At 47.5% G+C, this 21018-nt stretch overlaps 2 protein-coding genes across 2 annotated transcripts; one reads left to right on the forward strand and one right to left on the reverse strand.

The window, feature by feature from the left end:
• Positions 1–1134: 1134 nt before the first annotated feature.
• Positions 1135–4573, reverse strand: LOC149748715 (serum amyloid A-2 protein-like). Its single transcript, XM_089915072.1, has 4 exons — positions 4526–4573; positions 4107–4198; positions 2064–2202; positions 1135–1442 (listed from the first exon to the last, which is right to left on the reverse strand). The coding sequence occupies exons 1-4, from the start codon at positions 4528–4530 to the stop codon at positions 1280–1282; spliced, it is 399 nt and encodes a 132-aa protein (XP_089771198.1). The 5' UTR covers positions 4531–4573; the 3' UTR covers positions 1135–1279.
• Positions 4574–15750: 11177 nt separating this feature from the next.
• LOC111171104 (serum amyloid A-2 protein) lies at positions 15751–19206 on the forward strand. Its single transcript, XM_030762670.2, has 4 exons — positions 15751–15819; positions 16147–16238; positions 18143–18281; positions 18902–19206. Exons 1-4 carry the CDS (start codon positions 15815–15817, stop codon positions 19062–19064), a joined length of 399 nt encoding a protein of 132 aa, XP_030618530.2. The 5' UTR covers positions 15751–15814; the 3' UTR covers positions 19065–19206.
• The last annotated feature ends 1812 nt before the right edge of the window (positions 19207–21018 follow it).

Here is a 21018-nt window from a genome sequence, read left to right on the forward strand (position 1 = left end):
GTAGTTGTGGCTCGTGGGCTCTAGAGCACAGGCTCAGTAGTTGTGGTGCAAAGGCTTAGTTGCTTTGCGGCATGTGGGATCTTCCCGGACTACGGCTCGAACCCGTGTCCCCTGCATTGGCAGGTGGATTCTTAACCACTGTGCCGCCACAGAAGCCCCTGTTCCCCACTCTTTAAAGTGTTAGATCATTTTACTTCTTGGAATCTGTAATCTGAAAAAACCAAACACCAAAACCAAATTTTTATCCAAGGAAGAAGGTTATTGGTTTATCTAGGAATTTGTGATTTATAGAGTCGCACGTAATTCCTGTGCTCTAACAGGCCCAAACCCCTTTTATTAGACACTGTTTTCCTCAATAAGAAGTAACATGCTGGGACTTCTGTGGCAGTCCAGTGGTTAAGACTTGGAGCTCTCACTGCCGTGGGCCTGGGTTCAATCCCTGGGGGGAGAACTAAGATCCCACAAGCCATGCGGCATGACTGGAAAAAGAGTAACATGCTGCTGGCTTTCCTCTGTTGGGAAGGGTCCAGGGAGGGAAAAGGACTTCTTCTCAAGGACCTGATACATATCCAATGCAATACAAAACCTCCTGATACTTAATCTTGATGTTGTCCCTATGCCTCCGTTTGTGGACATGTTTATTCCTGGACACTTGCATAAGGCAAGGAATATAGAGTGAAGGGAAACAGCGTTGGAGGCACTTCTGGATGGCACAGACAGAAATTGGTTCATAGATGGATTTGTAGGTGTTGCTGAGAAATGAAGAGAAGATCAAGGTGCAGCTGCTGGAGCAGGATTCCACGATCCAGTCGTCCCGAGGCTGTGTCCCCTGCCCGCACACAGACACCACTGAGGACGAACTGAGGGCACTAGACCCCAGGGCAGAGAAGCTGACAGGACACAACTGCCAGGGAGTGAAGAGGCCTGAATACAGAAGAGCCTAGAAAGAGCACCACTGTAACCAGAGGGGCCTGGAGGGGAGCGGGTCTGATTAGGGGAAGGGGTGGAGCAGGGTGTCTGCCCTGTATGATGCTGAGACTGTGGCCCCGACACCCAAGACACAGGCACAGACTCGGCCTTCACTCGGGTGCCCGGCCATCACCCCTTGGGAACAAACAGGCTGTCCTTATATCAAAGAATAACACACGGTTTTCAACATTCAATGTCTTAAGCATTTATTAGATCTGCTGGCTTCTGTGGACAGAGAACTCACTAGCTCAGCATCCCTGCCCTTGGGGGCTCACAGCCCCGTCGTCTCCTGAGCAGAGTGAGAGGCAGCTCAGTACTTGTCGGGCAGGCCTGCAGGTCGGAAGTAATTGGGGTCTTTGCCGCTCCGGCCCCATTCATTGGCAAACTGGTCGGCCTTCGAGTCCTCCAGTCCGTGGCCACTGTCTCCATGCTGAAAAAGGTCTGTGACTCTCTGAAGATTCTCTCTGGCATCGCTGGAATGGAGGAGGGCAGGTAGAGGATTACTCCAGGGCTGAGGAGCAACAACCCACCCTCCCCATCTCTCCTCTTTCCAAGGAATCAAGGACTCTGACAGGAGCTAGGAAAGAGGGGATGAAGCCTGAGGCTGCCGGGGCTCAGCCCACCTCAGCCCTGCAGGTCCCCTTATGCTGGGTGAACAGCACCTATGGGGGAGGCTTGGGAATCGTCTGTCCCACCAGCCTTGCTCTGCTCTTCAGCCACTCAGACCCCACACAGGACACGGAGGGTGAGGGTGGATAAGAGGAGGAGAGGCCAGGGCTTCCCTGGTGGCGCAGTGGTTGAGACTCCGCCTGCCGATGCAGGGGACACGGGCTCGTGCCCCGGTCTAGGAAGATCCCACATGCCGCGGAGCGGCTGGACCCGTGAGCTATGGCCGCTGAGCCTGCGCGTCCGGGGCCTGTGCTCCACAACGCGAGAGGCCACAACAGTGAGAGGCCCGTGTTCCGGAAAAAAAAAAAAAAATTACACAAAGAGGAGGAGAGGCCACAGCCCCACAGGAAGTTCTCCAGGGCTTGGCCCCTCCTGGCTGCCCGAGGCTCTCACACCCATCCCTGCATCCTCAGGGCCCCTGGTACCTGATCACTTCAGCAGCCCAGACGCCCCCAGGTCCCCTTCGGGCAGCGTCATAGTTGCCCCGGGCGTGAAAGTACTTGTCTGAATTTTTGTAATTGGCTTCTCTCATGTCAGAGTAGGCTCTCCACATGTCTTTAGCCCCTGGGAGGAAAGCACATAGAGAAAGGATTGTCACGTGGACAGAAAACTGTGACACACCTTAGGGAAGAATCAAGGAATGAAAAATCTTCCACGGACTCAGTTTCATCCTGTGGCTATAGCACCATGAGTGCCATAGATTGAGAAGAGCATTCTTTGTGCGTAGGTTCCTGCTCCTGGTAACTGGAATGAGAGTCGTTATGGGGGGAGGGGCACAGCTGTGTTGGACCTGGTTGTCGGGCCCCTATGATGCTGTCTCTGGACTGCATCTCACTTAGGGCTCTATGTGATATGTTTAAAGGAGAGAAGGGAGCTATCTTTATAAGGCAGGATTCCTCGGCTTCATACTATTGAAATTTGAAGCCAGATAATTCTTTGTTGTTCAGGGCTGTCCTGGGTATTGTAACACGTTTAACAGCATCCCTCACTTCTACCCACTAACGGGCAACCTATTCCCCAAGTGTGACAACCAAAAGTGGTTCCAAACATTGCCAGATATCTCCAGGACACAAAATTGCCCTTGGCCCCGAACCACTGTTATAAAAGGAAGCTGCATAGGATAAGATCCAGGGGGTTTGCGTGAGTGAGGAGGTGACATGGAGGACAGATTCTGAGAAAGGGGCAGACATGCAGCACCTCTGCCCTGACGCCTAAGAAATGTATTCCTGCTGCACGAATGCGCTAAATGTGACTTGATTCCCCTGCCTGTTAGGCACGTGAATGGCATCCTGAGAACTTTCTAGTGGACGGTATTGATGATGTGGGCTGCCTGAGGAAGCAAGCCCTCGTGCAGTGGGTCTTTGCCTCAGCCTGGTTACACCTTCCAATCAGCTGGGGAGGTACTGAAAGTCCCATGAGACCTACCTCACAGCCCAGGCCAATTACCTCACACTCTCTGGGGTGGGTCTCAGGCTCAATAGTTTTCATTGCTCCCCAGGTGAATCCAACATGCAGCTGAGATTGATAAGCCCCCAGCTTGAGGGAGTGGCACTGGGACAAGTCTGCCCAGCAAGAGCTGTGGCCTCGTGCACAGCTGGGTTCAAACTTCCGTCCTGCCACCTGCTGACGGGCACTTAGTCCCTGGGCAACGGACTCGGCTGCTCCCAGCCTCGGCTTTCTCCCCTTCAGATGGGGGGAGATGCCTCCCTCACGGAGGTCTTCTGCAGGTAAGTAGGTGACCAACTGCCCCAGCCCAACCAGAACTGCACCTGTTTTCCTGGAACTGCCCCAGTTAGCGTTGAAAGTGTCCTGGAAAAGTCCTCAGACCTGGGCAAAGCGGGAGAGTTGGTCACCCTGAAGTGCATGTAAGGGCCGAGTTCCCACTGGAAGCTTGAGATATGTTATTAGGTTCCCTACCCCGGTCGCACACAGTTTTTTTTGTCAGTTAAAAGGCTGTAAAAGGGTAGGAAACAGACTGAACCAGGGACAGTGTCACTGAGTATAGGAAGCAGGAGCAAGAGCTAAGCTGAAGGTCCCTGAATTATCCAATTAAGAAATGGAAGGTAAGAAGGAAGAGAAGAAGAAGAGAGGAAGGAAGGAAGGAAGAGGGAAAGGGAGGGAGGAAGGGAGAAATGAGTGGAGGGAGAGAAGAAGAGAGGGGAAATAGATGGATAGCTTTCATCCTCCTTCATGCAATTGGTCTGAGGGAAATGCTGTACCATTTCAAGACTCATTTTATGTCTTCCATTCAACTTCCATTTCAGCTGGGAATGATGACTGTTCTTTCTCTAGTGACTGATTGACATAAATCCTGTGGTTTTCAATCTGTCTGAAAAAAAGCTCCCCAAACACCTGGCACATTCTACCACATAGGGCAGCACCGCCTAAGACAGTAGCTCCAAGCCTTAAGAGCGCTCATGGTGAATCCCAGAGGCCCATGGGTGTCACCCCCCCTCCACCAGCCTTACCTTCATAAGCCTCACCAAGGAAGGAAAACCATTGGCTGTGGACTCCCAGCACCAAGGAGCAGAGAATGAGGCCTGTGAAAAGCTTCATTGTGCTGAAATGGAAGGAGGGGGTCAGGGAGACGCGGACAAGCCTTGTACACCCACTTTGGGATTTGTACGTCGAGGAGAGCCCGGCTGTTCTTTCCACTTGTTCTCATTAGACTCTCAGTGGTCCACCTAGGGAATATTGCAGTAGGACCTCACTCGGAGCCACTAGCCCTCAGCTCTGAACCCACCAAGGCTGAACCCAAGCCTGTCTAAGAGGTCACCAAGGTGTCTATGGTGGAAGAAGAGAGCACCTGGGACCTAGCTGTGTCTTGCTATAGCAGCCTGTAATTAATCAAAAAGCATTTCCCATGCACCACGCTGCCAGCACTGACCTCATTCAGGACAAAAACAAAATAGAAGAATTAAAGTAAGTGTTTTCAAAGAAATCACTCCTCGGAGAAGTTTCTCACCTGAACCTGGTGGAACAGACCTGCTGGGGACACGTGGCTGTATTTATACTGAGCCATCCCTGCTGGGGTTATGGGGTGAGAAGGAAAGCTGGACTGGTGCCTGGGGGAGAGTCCCTGCAGGTCATTTCTCCTACAAAATTGCAAAGGGTAACTTACTGGAGACCAGTGGCTGTCCTCATGCACAGGTCATATTCCTCATTGTGCAACCCTGAGAAAATAGGAAGGCATGTTCTGCCTGGTGGCCACTGTCAGGGGTGGAGGGGCTGAGGCCCGGGCCACTTGGGCTGTGGAGAAGAGGGTGTGGAGCTCCAGGAAGGAGGCCCCCAGGCTGCTGGCAGGTGTGTGGTTAGAGGATACTCCTCCAGCCTGGACCTTGCTTTCCTGGTCGTTTCCTCAGGATGGTCCCTTCTGGACCAGACAGCAGATGTGTCAGAAATTAAATCCTTTGAACTCACGTGTAAAGCCCTTGAGCTTCAAAACTGACAGGCCACCCCACCGAATGTCGTGGGTGCCCCGAGCACTTTCCACCACGCTGTGTACCTGTGCTGAGCTCTCAGCTCCAGGGCAGAGAAAGCCCTCTCAGCCTCTCAGCCATGCATTTCATAAGGGTCAACGCCTATTATGACAACAAAAAAGAGAGGTATTATAAAATAATGAGCGGCTTCTTGACTTGGTAAAGGTTAAATACCAATAGTCTATAGCAGCTGTTCTCACAGTGTGTTCTAGGGAAACCTGAGGGTCTCTTAAGACCCTTTCAGGGGAGTCTGTGGGATCAAAGCTATTTTCACAGCAGCACTAAGATATTCTTTTCCTTTTTCATTCTCATTTTTGTCATGAGTGTACTGGGCATGAAATGTTCATTGATATGGTTTTAGATTTCTACATTGCAACTGACCTTTAAGAAACTACCACTTGTCAAGTTTTGGTATCGTATCAAAGAATTGCCTGAATTATCATAAAATGCTATTAAAATGCTCTCCTGTTTTCTACCTATATGTTATATGTGTGTGATGTTGAATTTTTTTGTATACTTCAACCCAAATAATGTATTGTGACAGATTGAGTGCAGGATCAGACATGAGAATCCAGCTATCTTCTATTAAGATAGATATTTAAAATTTGTCAAAAATGTAAAGCTACTCTTTTTGTTATTAATTGTATTGTTTTGGAAACAGATTATTTTCATTAAAATATATTATTTATGTTAACATAATGGATTTATCATTGTGTTTTTATTAATTCATTTATTTATTTGACCACTTTTTAGATACTCTGCAAAGGGTTTTTCATAAATTAATTCAATCCTCATAAAACTTCATAACAGCACAATATATTATTGTGTTTTTAAATGCTTAAACATTTTTTCTTTCCAGTGTGTTAGATCCTGATAGAGTCGGGATAAATAAAATTTCTTTGAGGTCCTCAATAATTTTTCAGAGTATAATGGGACACTGAGACACAAAAGCTTGAGAATCATTTTTCTACAGCAAATCTTATGTGTAAAGAAGAAACTTCAGGTGCATTCTCAAGAAGGCCAAGAAGGAGACATGGATGTCCTCTTCTGATCACCTCAGTTTCACATTCTCCTGGAGGACCTGCCCATTGCTAAGACAAGAAACATGAGGAGGATAAGAAATGGAAGAGAAGAAATGAAACTTTCATTATTTCTAAATGATGCAAGCTTTACGTAGAAAACCCATCAGAATCAAATGGCACACTAATGAAGCCATTAAGAGAATTCAGTGAGATTGCCATGTTTCACATAAAAAATCAATTGTGTTTCTCTACACCAATTCTGTTTTTGTTGTGTTTTTGGCTGCGCTGGGTCTTCGTTGCTGCCCGCGGGCTTTCTCTAGTTGCAGTGAACGGGGGTTGCTCTTCAATGCGGTGCACAGGCTTCTCACTGCGGTGGCTTCTCGTTGCAGAGCACAGGCTCTAGGTGTGCAGGCTTCAGTAGCTGTTTTTCGCGGGCTCAGTAGTTGTAGCTCGCGGGCTCTAGAGCACAGGCTCAGTAGTTGTGGCACACGTGCTTAGTTGCTCCCCAGCATGTGGGATCTTCCCAGACCAGGGCTCAAACCCGTGTCTCCTGCATTGGCAGGCGGATTACTGACCACTGTGCCACCAGGGAAGTCCCAGCATCAATTTTAACAGTTAAAAAAATACAATACAAAATAGTACCAAAACATTAACTATCTAGCGAAAACCTTAAAAATACACAAATATTTACAGAGAAAATTTAAGTTTGTTAAAGGATTAAAAGTGGGGGATGTATGTCATGTTCATGGAGACGATGTTTTGACTTAGTAAAGATATCAGTTCTCCTTGGATTAATTTATAAATTCAGTGCAATGCTAATCAAAAATTCCCAGTGGAATTTTTTTAGGGACACAACAGATTTGTTTTTTATGGATGAATAAAAGTCCATGAATAAGTAAATTAAAAAAAATAAGGACCAAGAGGAGACATGCACTGGTCTCTAACATGCGTGATCTTGGGATTTACCCCAAGTGGGGAGACAACCGTGACTGCTGTCTCTGTCTTTGGGCCAGAGGGCATCCCCAGGGACCAAGAGAACTGAGAGATGTTTGCAGCACCAGTTATGTCCAGAATAGTCACCAGAGAAGTAAAGCCACACAGCTTTGAAGATTGTCCTTAACCCAGATCTGGATGATACAATTTCACATCAAGCAATGGGTACCCATGGAGAAGCGTGTGTACCATCCTCCATCTCACCATCCTACAGGCAATGTTAAAATGGTGTTGGACTGCACCTGGGAACGGTTCATGAGAGATGTGGCAGAGATGGTGAGGACCCAATGGGCATCCTCCTTGCACAGGCACAAGTAGTGCAGCCAGTGCTCTGTGGCATCAAGGTGACCGGATTGTGACTTGAGGTGTGGTGCAGACCGGGGAAAGAGGAGTGTGAACAGTGGATGGAACACACTGGGGATGTAGGAATGGAAGCTTCCGCGGGACGGATGCAGGCAGGTGGCGGAGGACATAGAGAGTGCACTTTTTGGGTTGTGATTGTGGAGTGGCAGGCTGGGGACAAAAATGTGTGTAAAAGCCGAGAAGAGGAGGCACTTGCACTTTGACTGACAAGAACTCTAGAACATAGTTGAACCTGCCGTTGAGGAGTTCACTAGGTCCTTGACCATTCTGCAGAGGAGGAAGAGTGGACCGCTGGGTGTGGATTGAGACTGGAGACATTTAGGTAGAAGAGTAGAGATTACAGGGATTTACAACAAGATAAAGCAAGCCAGGCAAGGATCCAACATCCACTGACAAGATCCTCATACAGCCTGGCTCATCTGACAGCAGCAAGATGCCCGAGCCACTCCAAGGATGCCTCAGAAGTTGTGTTAAACATGTTTTTCCATTCTGTATCTGTGTTTTTTGATGCTTTCACATCCTGGGGCCTCCCTGCCCCTGGAGGGACTGCTTCTCCCAGAGGTAGCCAATTCTTACAGATTAGTAAACTAACCTGTGACAGTAAAGTAACCTGTGAGTGAGCCTTTCAAATACAAACCAACCAATCCAGAGCTCACACTTCAACCACCTCCTTTATTGCACCCTCACGCACTGGGCCACTATCCACCTGCCCTGATCACACCAGAGCCAGGTACCAGACAACTAGCAACCAGCCCCTATGCCGAGCGAGAGCTGAAAGTATTCAAATGAGCCAGTCCTACACCTGCTCACCGTGCCTCACTGGTCCTCCCACAGAAACGACAATAAAGGCGTTTGTCACGTTTTCTCCCCCTCTCTCTATCCCCTGGCCCACCCTGGGTGCTTCCTCGTGGGGCCACCCCTTGGTGTGATGTGCCCCCTTCGTTGGGGATCTGTGAGTAACAAACTGTCTTTTTCATGGCAGTTGTCTCCCGATCTGTTGGCCTTACCATCACAGTTGTCTCCCACCTTGGGGTAAATCCCAAGATCACGCATCTTAGAGACCAGCGTATGTCTCCCCTAGGCCCTTATTTTTTTTAACTTACTTATTCATGGACCTTTATTCATCCATAAAAAATAAATCTGTTGTGTCCCTAAAAAAATTCCACTGGGAATTTTTGATTAGCATTGCACTGAATTTATAAATTAATCCAAGGAGAACTGATATCTTTACTAAGTCAAAACATCGTCTCCATGAACATGACATACATCCCCCACTTTTTATCCTTTAACAAACTTAAATTTTCTCTGTAAATATTTGTGTATTTTTACAGTTTTCCCTAGATAGTTAATGTTTTTGGTACTATTTTCTTTGTATTTTTTTAACTGTTAAGAATTGGTGTTGGGACTTCCCTGGTGGCGCAGTGGTCAGTAATCCGCCTGCCAATGCAGGAGACACGGGTTTGAGCCCTGGTCTGGGAAGATCCCACATGCTGGGGAGCAACTAAGCACGTGTGCCACAACTACTGAGCCTGTGCTCTAGAGCCTGCGAGCTACAACTACTGAGCCCGCGAAAAACAGCTACTGAAGCCTGCACACCTAGAGCCTGTGCTCCGCAATGAGAAGCCACCGAAGTGAGAAGCCTGTGCACCGCATTGAAGAGCAACCCCCGTTCGCTGCAACTAGAGAAAGCCCGGGGGCAGCAACGAAGACCCAGCACAGCCAAAAACACAACAAAAAAAGAATTGGTGTAGAGAAACACAATTGATTTTTTATGTGAAACATGGCAATCTCACTGAATTCTCTTAATGGCTTCGTTAGTGTGCCATTTGATTCTGATGGGTTTTCTACGTAAAAGCTTGCATCATTTAGAAATAATGATAGTTTCATTTCTTCTCTTCCATTTCTTGTCCTCCTCATGTTTTTTGTCTTAGCAATGGGCAGGTCCTCCACGAGAATGTGAAACTGAGGTGATCAGAAGAGGACATCCATGTCTCCTTCTTGGCCTTCTTGAGAATGCACCTAAAGTTTCTTCTTTACACATAAGATTTGCTGTAGAGCAATGATTCTCAAGCTTTTGTGTCTCAGGGTCCCATTATACTCTGAAAAATTATTGAGGACCTCAAAGAAATTTTATTTATCCCGATTCTATCAGGATTTAACACACTGGAAAGAAAAAATGTTTAAGCATTTAAAAACACAATAATGTATTCTGCTGTTATGAAGTTTTATGAGGATTGAGTTAATTTATGAAAAACCCTTTGCAGAGTATCTAAAAAGTAGTCAAATAAATAAATGAATAAATAAAAACACAATAATAAATCCATTATGTTAACATAAATAATATATTTTAATGAAAATAATCTTTTTCCAGAACAAAAAGATTAATAACAAAAATAGTAGCTTTACATTTTTGAAAAGTTTTAAATATCTATCTTAATAGAAGATTGCTGGATTCTCATGTCTGATCCTGCACTCAATCTGTCACAATACATTATTTGGGTTGAAGTGTACAAAAAAATTCAACATCACACAGATATAACATATAGGTAGAAAACAGGAGAGCATTTTAATAGCATTTTATGATAATTCAGGCAATTCTTTGATACGATACCAAAACTTGACAAGTGGTAGTTTCTTAAAGGTCAGTTGCAATGTAGAAATCTAAACGAATATCAATGAACATTTCATACCCAGTACACTCATGACAAAAATGAGAATGAAAAAGGAAAAGAATATCTTAGTGCTGCTGTGAAAATAGCTTTGATCCCACAGACTCCCCTGAAAGGGTCTTAAGAGACCCTCAGGTTTCCCTAGAACACACTGTGAGAACAGCTGCTATAGACTATTGGTATTTAACCTTTACCAAGTCAAGAAGCCGCTCATTATTTTATAATACCTCTCTTTTTTGTTGTCATAATAGGCGTTGACCCTTATGAAATGCATGGCTGAGAGGCTGAGAGGGCTTTCTCTGCCCTGGAGCTGAGAGCTCAGCACAGGTACACAGCGTGGTGGAAAGTGCTCGGGGCACCCACGACATTCGGTGGGGTGGCCTGTCAGTTTTGAAGCTCAAGGGCTTTACACGTGAGTTCAAAGGATTTAATTTCTGACACATCTGCTGTCTGGTCCAGAAGGGACCATCCTGAGGAAACGACCAGGAAAGCAAGGTCCAGGCTGGAGGAGTATCCTCTAACCACACACCTGCCAGCAGCCTGGGGGCCTCCTTCCTGGAGCTCCACACCCTCTTCTCCACAGCCCAAGTGGCCCGGGCCTCAGCCCCTCCACCCCTGACAGTGGCCACCAGGCAGAACAGGCCTTCCTGTTTTCTCGGGGTTGCACAATGAGGAATATGACCTGTGCATGAGGACAGCCACTGGTCTCCAGTAAGTTACCCTTTGCAATTTTGTAGGAGAAATGACCTGCAAGGACTCTCCCCCAGGCACCAGCCCAGCTTTCCTTCTCACCCCATGACCCCAGCAGGGATGGCTCAGTATAAATACAGCCACGTGTCCCCAGCAGGCCTGTTCCAGTGGGTTTTATGTGAAACATGGCAATGTTTCACATAAAAAATCAATTGTGTTTCTCTACACCAATTCTTTTTTTGTTGTTTTTTTGGCTGCGTTGGGTCTTCGTTGCTGCCCGCGGGCTTTCTCTAGTTACAGCGAACGGGGGCTACTCTTCAATGCGGTGCACAGGCTTCTCACTTCGGTGGCTTCTCTTGTTGCAGAGCACAGGCTCTAGGTGTGCAGGCTTTAGTAGCTGTTTTTCGCGGGCTCAGTAGTTGTAGCTCGTGGGCTTTAGAGCACAGGCTCAGTAGTTGTGGCACACGTGCTTAGTTGCTCCACAGCATGTGGGATCTTCCCGGAGCAGGGCTCAAACCCGTGTCTCCTGCATTGGCAGGTGGATTACTGACCACTGCACCGCCAGGGAAGTCCCAACACCAATTCTTAACAGTTAAAAAAATGCAATACAAAATAGTACCAAAAACATTAACTATCTAGGGAATCCTTTAAAAATACACAAATATTTACAGAGAAAATTTAAGTTTGTTAAAGGATAAAAAGTGGGGGATGTATGTCATGTTCATGGAGACGATGTTTTAACTTAGTAAAGGTATCAGTTCTCCTTAGAGTAATTTATAAATTCAGTGCAATGCTAATAAAAAATTCCCAGTGAAATTTTTTTAGGGACACAGCAGATTTATTTTTTATGGATGAATAAAGGTCCATGAATAAGTAAATTAAAAACAATAAGGACCAAGTGGAGACATGCACTGGTCTCTAAGATGCGTGATCTTGGGATTTACCCCAAGGGGGGAGACAACTGTGACTGCTGTCTCTGTCTTTGGGCCAGAGGGCATCCCCAGGGACCAAGAGAACTGAGAGATGTTTGCAGCACCAGTTATGTCCAGAATAGGCACCAGAGAAGTAGAGCCACACAGCTTTGAAGATCGTCCTTAACCCAGATCTGGCTGAAACAATTTCACATCAAGCAATGGGTACCCATGGAGAAGCGTGTGTACCATCCTCCATCTCACCATCCTACAGCAATGTTAAAATGGTGTTGGACTGCACCTGGGAACGGTTCATGAGAGATGTGGCAGAGATGGTGAGGACCCAATGGGCACCCGATCTCATCCTCCCTGCACAGGCACAAGTAGTGCAGCCAGTGCTCTGTGGCATCAAGGTGACCGGATTGTGACTTGAGGTGTGGTGCAGACCGGGGAAAGAGGAGTGTGAACAGTGGATGGAACACACTGGGGATGTAGGAATGGAAGCTTCCGCGGGACGGATGCAGGCAGGTGGCGGAGGACATAGAGAGTGCACTTTTTGGGTTGTGATTGTGGAGTGGCAGGCTGGGGACAAAAATGTGTGTAAAAGCCGAGAAGAGGAGGCACTTGCACTTTGACTGACAAGAACTCTAGAACATAGTTGAACCTGCCGTTGAGGAGTTCACTAGGTCCTTGACCATTCTGCAGAGGAGGAAGAGTGGACCGCTGGGTGTGGATTGAGACTGGAGACATTTAGGTAGAAGAGTAGAGATTACAGGGATTTACAACAAGATAAAGCAAGCCAGGCAAGGATCCAACATCCACTGACAAGAGCCTCATACAGCCTGGCTCATCTGACAGCAGCGAGATGCCCGAGCCACTCCAAGGATGCCTCAGAAGTTGTGTTAAACATGTTTTTCCATTCTGTATCTGTGTTTTTGATGCTTTCACATCCTGGGGCCTCCCTGCCCCTGGAGGGACTGCTTCTCCCAGAGGTAGCCAATTCTTACAGATTAGTAAACTAACCTGTGACAGTAAACTAACCTGTGAGTGAGCCTCTCAAATACAAACCAACCAATCCAGAGCTCACACTTCAACCACCTCCTTTATTGCACCCTCACGCTCTGGGCCACTATCCACCTGCCCTGATCACACCAGAGCCAGGTACCAGACAACTAGCAACCAGCCCCTATGCCAAGCGAGAGCTGAAAGTATTCAAATGAGCCAGTCCTAAACCTGCTCACCGTGCCTCACTGGTCCTCCCACAGAAACCACAATAAAGGCGTTTGTCACGTTTTCTCCCCCTCTCTCTGTCCCCTGGCCCACCCTGGGTGCTTCCTCGTGTGGCCACCCCGCCCCCCTTGGTGTGATGTGCCCCCTTCGTTGGGAATCTGTGAGTAACAAACTGTCTTTTTCATGGCAGTTGTCTGCTGATCTGTTGGCCTTACCATCACAGTTGTCTCCTCCCTTGGGGTGAATCCCAAGATCACGCATCTTAGAAACCAGCGTATGTCTCCCCTAGGCCCTTATTTTTTTTAACTTACTTATTCATGGACCTTTATTCATCCATAAAAAATAAATCTGTTGTGTCCATAAAAGAATACCACGGGGAATTTTTGAATAGCGTTGCACTGAATTTATAAATTAATCCAAGGAGAACTGATATCTTTACTAAGTCAAAACATCGTCTCCATGAACATGACATACATCCCCCACTTTTTATCCTTTAACAAACTTAAATTTTCTCTGTAAATATTTGTGTATTTTTAAAGTTTTCCCTAGATAGTTAATGTTTTTGGTACTATTTTGTATTGTATTCTTTTAACTGTTAAGAATTGGTGTTGGGACTTCCCTGGTGGCGCAGTGGTCAGTAATCTGCCTGCCAATGCAGGAGACACGGGTTTGAGCCCTGGTCCGGGAAGATCCCACATGCTGGGGAGCAACTAAGCACGTGTGCCACAACTACTGAGCCTGTGCTCTAGAGCCCGCGAGCTACAACTACTGAGCCCGCGAGCCACAGCTACTGAAGCCTGCACACCTAATGCCTGTGATCCGCAACAAGAGAAGCCACCGCAGTGAGAAGCCTGTGCACCGCATTGAAGAGTAGCCCCCGTTCGCTGCAACTAGAGAAAGGCCGAGGGCAGCAACGAAGACCCAACGCAGCCAAAAACACAACAAAAAAGAATTGGTGTAGAGAAACACAATTGATTTTTTATGTGAAACATGGCAATCTCACTGAATTCTCTTAATGGCTTCATTAGTGTGCCATTTGATTCTGATGAGTTTTCTACGTAAAAGCTTGCATCATTTAGAAATAATGAAAGTTTCATTTCTTCTCTTCCATTTCTTATCCTCCTAATGTTTCTTGTCTTAGCAATGGGCAGGTCCTCCACGAGAATGTGAAACTGAGGTGATCAGAAGAGGACATCCATGTCTCCTTCTTGGCCTTCTTGAGAATGCACCTGAAGCTTCTTCTTTACACATAAGATTTGCTGTAGAGAAATGATTCTCAAGCTTTTGTGTCTCAGGGTCCCATTATACTCTGAAAAATTATTGAGGACCTCAAAGAAATTTTATTTATCCCGACTCTATCAGGATCTAACACACTGGAAAGAAAAAATGTTTAAGCATTTAAAAACACAATAATATATTGTGCTGTTATGAAGTTTTATGAGGATTGAATTAATTTATGAAAAACCCTTTGCAGAGTATCTAAAAAGTGGTCAAATAAATAAATGAATAAATAAAAACACAAAAATAAATCCATTATGTTAACATAAATAATATATTTTAATGAAAATAATCTGTTTCCAAAACAATACAATTAATAACAAAAAGAGTAGCTTTACATTTTTGACAAATTTTAAATATCTATCTTAATAGAAGATTGCTGGATTCTCATGTCTGATCCTGCACTCAATCTGTCACAATACATTATTTGGGTTGAAGTATACAATAAAATTCAACATCACACAGATATAACATATAGGTAGAAAACAGGAGAGCATTTTAATAGCATTTTATGATAATTCAGGCAATTCTTTGATACGATACCAAAACTTGACAAGTGGTAGTTTCTTAAAGGTCAGTTGCAATGTAGAAATCTAAAACCATATCAATGAACATTTCATGCCCAGTACACTCATGACAAAAATGAGAATGAAAAAGGAAAAGAATATCTTAGTGCTGCTGTGAAAATAGCTTTGATCCCACAGACTCCCCTGAAAGGGTCTTAAGAGACCCTCAGGTTTCCCTAGAACACACTGTGAGAACAGCTGCTATAGACTATTGGTATTTAACCTTTACCAAGTCAAGAAGCCGCTCATTATTTTATAATACCTCTCTTTTTTGTTGTCATAATAGGCGTTGACCCTTATGAAATGCATGGCTGAGAGGCTGAGAGGGCTTTCTCTGCCCTGGAGCTGAGAGCTCAGCACAGGTACACAGCGTGGTGGAAAGTGCTCGGGGCACCCACGACATTCGGTGGCGTGGCCTGTCAGTTTTGAAGCTCAAGGGCTTTACACGTGAGTTCAAAGGATTTAATTTCTGACACATCTGCTGTCTGGTCCAGAAGGGACCATCCTGAGGAAACGACCAGGAAAGCAAGGTCCAGGCTGGAGGAGTATCCTCTAACCACACACCTGCCAGCAGCCTGGGGGCCTCCTTCCTGGAGCTCCACACCCTCTTCTCCACAGCCCAAGTGGCCCGGGCCTCAGCCCCTCCACCCCTGACAGTGGCCACCAGGCAGAACATGCCTTCCTATTTTCTCAGGGTTGCACAATGAGGAATATGACCTGTGCATGAGGACAGCCACTGGTCTCCAGTAAGTTACCCTTTGCAATTTTGTAGGAGAAATGACCTGCAGGGACTCTCCCCCAGGCACCAGCCCAGCTTTCCTTCTCACCCCATAACCCCAGCAGGGATGGCTCAGTATAAATACAGCCACGTGTCCCCAGCAGGTCTGTTCCACCAGGTTCAGGTGAGAAACTTCTCCGAGGAGTGATTTCTTTGAAAACACTTACTTTAATTCTTCTATTTTGTTTTTGTCCTGAATGAGGTCAGTGCTGGCAGCGTGGTGCATGGGAAATGCTTTTTGATTAATTACAGGCTGCTATAGCAAGACACAGCTAGGTCCCAGGTGCTCTCTTCTTCCACCATAGACACCTTGGTGACCTCTTAGACAGGCTTGGGTTCAGCCTTGGTGGGTTCAGAGCTGAGGGCTAGTGGCTCCGAGTGAGGTCCTACTGCAATATTCCCTAGGTGGACCACTGAGAGTCTAATGAGAACAAGTGGAAAGAACAGCCGGGCTCTCCTCGACGTACAAATCCCAAAGTGGGTGTACAAGGCTTGTCCGCGTCTCCCTGACCCCCTCCTTCCATTTCAGCACAATGAAGCTTTTCACAGGCCTCATTCTCTGCTCCTTGGTGCTGGGAGTCCACAGCCAATGGTTTTCCTTCCTTGGTGAGGCTTATGAAGGTAAGGCTGGTGGAGGGGGGGTGACACCCATGGGCCTCTGGGATTCACCATGAGCGCTCTTAAGGCTTGGAGCTACTGTCTTAGGCGGTGCTGCCCTATGTGGTAGAATGTGCCAGGTGTTTGGGGAGCTTTTTTTCAGACAGATTGAAAACCACAGGATTTATGTCAATCAGTCACTAGAGAAAGAACAGTCATCATTCCCAGCTGAAATGGAAGTTGAATGGAAGACATAAAATGAGTCTTGAAATGGTACAGCATTTCCCTCAGACCAATTGCATGAAGGAGGATGAAAGCTATCCATCTATTTCCCCTCTCTTCTTCTCTCCCTCCACTCATTTCTCCCTTCCTCCCTCCCTTTCCCTCTTCCTTCCTTCCTTCCTCTCTTCTTCTTCTCTTCCTTCTTACCTTCCATTTCTTAATTGGATAATTCAGGGACCTTCAGCTTAGCTCTTGCTCCTGCTTCCTATACTCAGTGACACTGTCCCTGGTTCAGTCTGTTTCCTACCCTTTTACAGCCTTTTAACTGACAAAAAAAACTGTGTGCGACCGGGGTAGGGAACCTAATAACATATCTCAAGCTTCCAGTGGGAACTCGGCCCTTACATGCACTTCAGGGTGACCAACTCTCCCGCTTTGCCCAGGTCTGAGGACTTTTCCAGGACACTTTCAACGCTAACTGGGGCAGTTCCAGGAAAACAGGTGCAGTTCTGGTTGGGCTGGGGCAGTTGGTCACCTACTTACCTGCAGAAGACCTCCGTGAGGGAGGCATCTCCCCCCATCTGAAGGGGAGAAAGCCGAGGCTGGGAGCAGCCGAGTCCGTTGCCCAGGGACTAAGTGCCCGTCAGCAGGTGGCAGGACGGAAGTTTGAACCCAGCTGTGCACGAGGCCACAGCTCTTGCTGGGCAGACTTGTCCCAGTGCCACTCCCTCAAGCTGGGGGCTTATCAATCTCAGCTGCATGTTGGATTCACCTGGGGAGCAATGAAAACTATTGAGCCTGAGACCCACCCCAGAGAGTGTGAGGTAATTGGCCTGGGCTGTGAGGTAGGTCTCATGGGACTTTCAGTACCTCCCCAGCTGATTGGAAGGTGTAACCAGGCTGAGGCAAAGACCCACTGCACGAGGGCTTGCTTCCTCAGGCAGCCCACATCATCAATACCGTCCACTAGAAAGTTCTCAGGATGCCATTCACGTGCCTAACAGGCAGGGGAATCAAGTCACATTTAGCGCATTCGTGCAGCAGGAATACATTTCTTAGGCGTCAGGGCAGAGGTGCTGCATGTCTGCCCCTTTCTCAGAATCTGTCCTCCATGTCACCTCCTCACTCACGCAAACCCCCTGGATCTTATCCTATGCAGCTTCCTTTTATAACAGTGGTTCGGGGCCAAGGGCAATTTTGTGTCCTGGAGATATCTGGCAATGTTTGGAACCACTTTTGGTTGTCACACTTGGGGAATAGGTTGCCCGTTAGTGGGTAGAAGTGAGGGATGCTGTTAAACGTGTTACAATACCCAGGACAGCCCTGAACAACAAAGAATTATCTGGCTTCAAATTTCAATAGTATGAAGCCGAGGAATCCTGCCTTATAAAGATAGCTCCCTTCTCTCCTTTAAACATATCACATAGAGCCCTAAGTGAGATGCAGTCCAGAGACAGCATCATAGGGGCCCGACAACCAGGTCCAACACAGCTGTGCCCCTCCCCCCATAACGACTCTCATTCCAGTTACCAGGAGCAGGAACCTACGCACAAAGAATGCTCTTCTCAATCTATGGCACTCATGGTGCTATAGCCACAGGATGAAACTGAGTCCGTGGAAGATTTTTCATTCCTTGATTCTTCCCTAAGGTGTGTCACAGTTTTCTGTCCACGTGACAATCCTTTCTCTATGTGCTTTCCTCCCAGGGGCTAAAGACATGTGGAGAGCCTACTCTGACATGAGAGAAGCCAATTACAAAAATTCAGACAAGTACTTTCACGCCCGGGGCAACTATGACGCTGCCCAAAGGGGACCTGGGGGCGTCTGGGCTGCTGAAGTGATCAGGTACCAGGGGCCCTGAGGATGCAGGGATGGGTGTGAGAGCCTCGGGCAGCCAGGAGGGGCCAAGCCCTGGAGAACTTCCTGTGGGGCTGTGGCCTCTCCTCCTCTTTGTGTAATTTTTTTTTTTTTTCCGGAACACGGGCCTCTCACTGTTGTGGCCTCTCGCGTTGTGGAGCACAGGCTCCGGACGCGCAGGCTCAGCGGCCATAGCTCACGGGTCCAGCCGCTCCGCGGCATGTGGGATCTTCCTAGACCGGGGCACGAGCCCGTGTCCCCTGCATCGGCAGGCGGAGTCTCAACCACTGCACCACCAGGGAAGCCCTGGCCTCTCCTCCTCTTATCCACCCTCACCCTCCGTGTCCTGTGTGGGGTCTGAGTGGCTGAAGAGCAGAGCAAGGCTGGTGGGACAGACGATTCCCAAGCCTCCCCCATAGGTGCTGTTCACCCAGCATAAGGGGACCTGCAGGGCTGAGGTGGGCTGAGCCCCGGCAGCCTCAGGCTTCATCCCCTCTTTCCTAGCTCCTGTCAGAGTCCTTGATTCCTTGGAAAGAGGAGAGATGGGGAGGGTGGGTTGTTGCTCCTCAGCCCTGGAGTAATCCTCTACCTGCCCTCCTCCATTCCAGCGATGCCAGAGAGAATCTTCAGAGAGTCACAGACCTTTTTCAGCATGGAGACAGTGGCCACGGACTGGAGGACTCGAAGGCCGACCAGTTTGCCAATGAATGGGGCCGGAGCGGCAAAGACCCCAATTACTTCCGACCTGCAGGCCTGCCCGACAAGTACTGAGCTGCCTCTCACTCTGCTCAGGAGACGACGGGGCTGTGAGCCCCCAAGGGCAGGGATGCTGAGCTAGTGAGTTCTCTGTCCACAGAAGCCAGCAGATCTAATAAATGCTTAAGACATTGAATGTTGAAAACCGTGTGTTATTCTTTGATATAAGGACAGCCTGTTTGTTCCCAAGGGGTGATGGCCGGGCACCCGAGTGAAGGCCGAGTCTGTGCCTGTGTCTTGGGTGTCGGGGCCACAGTCTCAGCATCATACAGGGCAGACACCCTGCTCCACCCCTTCCCCTAATCAGACCCGCTCCCCTCCAGGCCCCTCTGGTTACAGTGGTGCTCTTTCTAGGCTCTTCTGTATTCAGGCCTCTTCACTCCCTGGCAGTTGTGTCCTGTCAGCTTCTCTGCCCTGGGGTCTAGTGCCCTCAGTTCGTCCTCAGTGGTGTCTGTGTGCGGGCAGGGGACACAGCCTCGGGACGACTGGATCGTGGAATCCTGCTCCAGCAGCTGCACCTTGATCTTCTCTTCATTTCTCAGCAACACCTACAAATCCATCTATGAACCAATTTCTGTCTGTGCCATCCAGAAGTGCCTCCAATGCTGTTTCCCTTCACTCTATATTCCTTGCCTTATGCAAGTGTCCAGGAATAAACATGTCCACAAACGGAGGCATAGGGACAACATCAAGATTAAGTATCAGGAGGTTTTGTATTGCATTGGATATGTATCAGGTCCTTGAGAAGAAGTCCTTTTCCCTCCCTGGACCCTTCCCAACAGAGGAAAGCCAGCAGCATGTTACTCTTTTTCCAGTCATGCCGCATGGCTTGTGGGATCTTAGTTCTCCCCCCAGGGATTGAACCCAGGCCCACGGCAGTGAGAGCTCCAAGTCTTAACCACTGGACTGCCACAGAAGTCCCAGCATGTTACTTCTTATTGAGGAAAACAGTGTCTAATAAAAGGGGTTTGGGCCTGTTAGAGCACAGGAATTACGTGCGACTCTATAAATCACAAATTCCTAGATAAACCAATAACCTTCTTCCTTGGATAAAAATTTGGTTTTGGTGTTTGGTTTTTTCAGATTACAGATTCCAAGAAGTAAAATGATCTAACACTTTAAAGAGTGGGGAACAGGGGCTTCTGTGGCGGCACAGTGGTTAAGAATCCACCTGCCAATGCAGGGGACACGGGTTCGAGCCGTAGTCCGGGAAGATCCCACATGCCGCAAAGCAACTAAGCCTTTGCACCACAACTACTGAGCCTGTGCTCTAGAGCCCGTGAGCCACAACTACTGATCCCACACGCCACAACTACAGAAGCCCGCGTGGCTAGATCCCGTGCTCTGCAGCAAGAGAAGCCACCGCAATGAGAAGCCCACGCACCACAACGAAGAGTAGCCCCGCTCGCTGCAACTAGAGAAAGCCCACGTGCAGCCACGAAGACCCAATGCAGCAAAAAAAAGAAAAAAAACAAAACGAAGAATGGTGAATAGACTTCTGTATCCAACTTTTATTTCAAGTAATAAAAGGCCTGATTATTAAATTTTTCCTATTTACAATAATTTGGAGAACTTGCTTTATCCAAACTTTCAAGTCATCCTTTCTCCTACTTTTCCTTTCTTTCCCCTCATTTTGCAAAACTCTGTACCTTCAATACCTGGGATAGAAATCTAATAGTGAACATTCTCATAACAGGAGTCTCCTTATAACCTGGGGTCTGTTGAGACTTTACCACTAGAGCCCTAAACTCAGCAGTGCTTTGAGCCTGTTCTTGCCAGCCAATCTGCCACCACACTCTCCCTAATCCCAGTTACCCTGCTCCTGCTTTATTTTGTCAGACTCACTTTTCTGAGACACAGCCTCTACGTACACCTCTGACAGTGCGTTCTGATGGGAACTGTATGAGAAAGTTCTCCTGTGACTAACTACCTTATAGACACAGTTATTCTTCCTCCTTGACAAGGAAAT

This window comes from Delphinapterus leucas, chromosome 7 (genome assembly GCF_059928025.1).
Source record: "Delphinapterus leucas isolate spDelLeu-1000000601 "Yukka" chromosome 7, BTC_Dleu_Yukka2, whole genome shotgun sequence".
Lineage (NCBI taxonomy): Eukaryota > Metazoa > Chordata > Mammalia > Artiodactyla > Monodontidae > Delphinapterus > Delphinapterus leucas.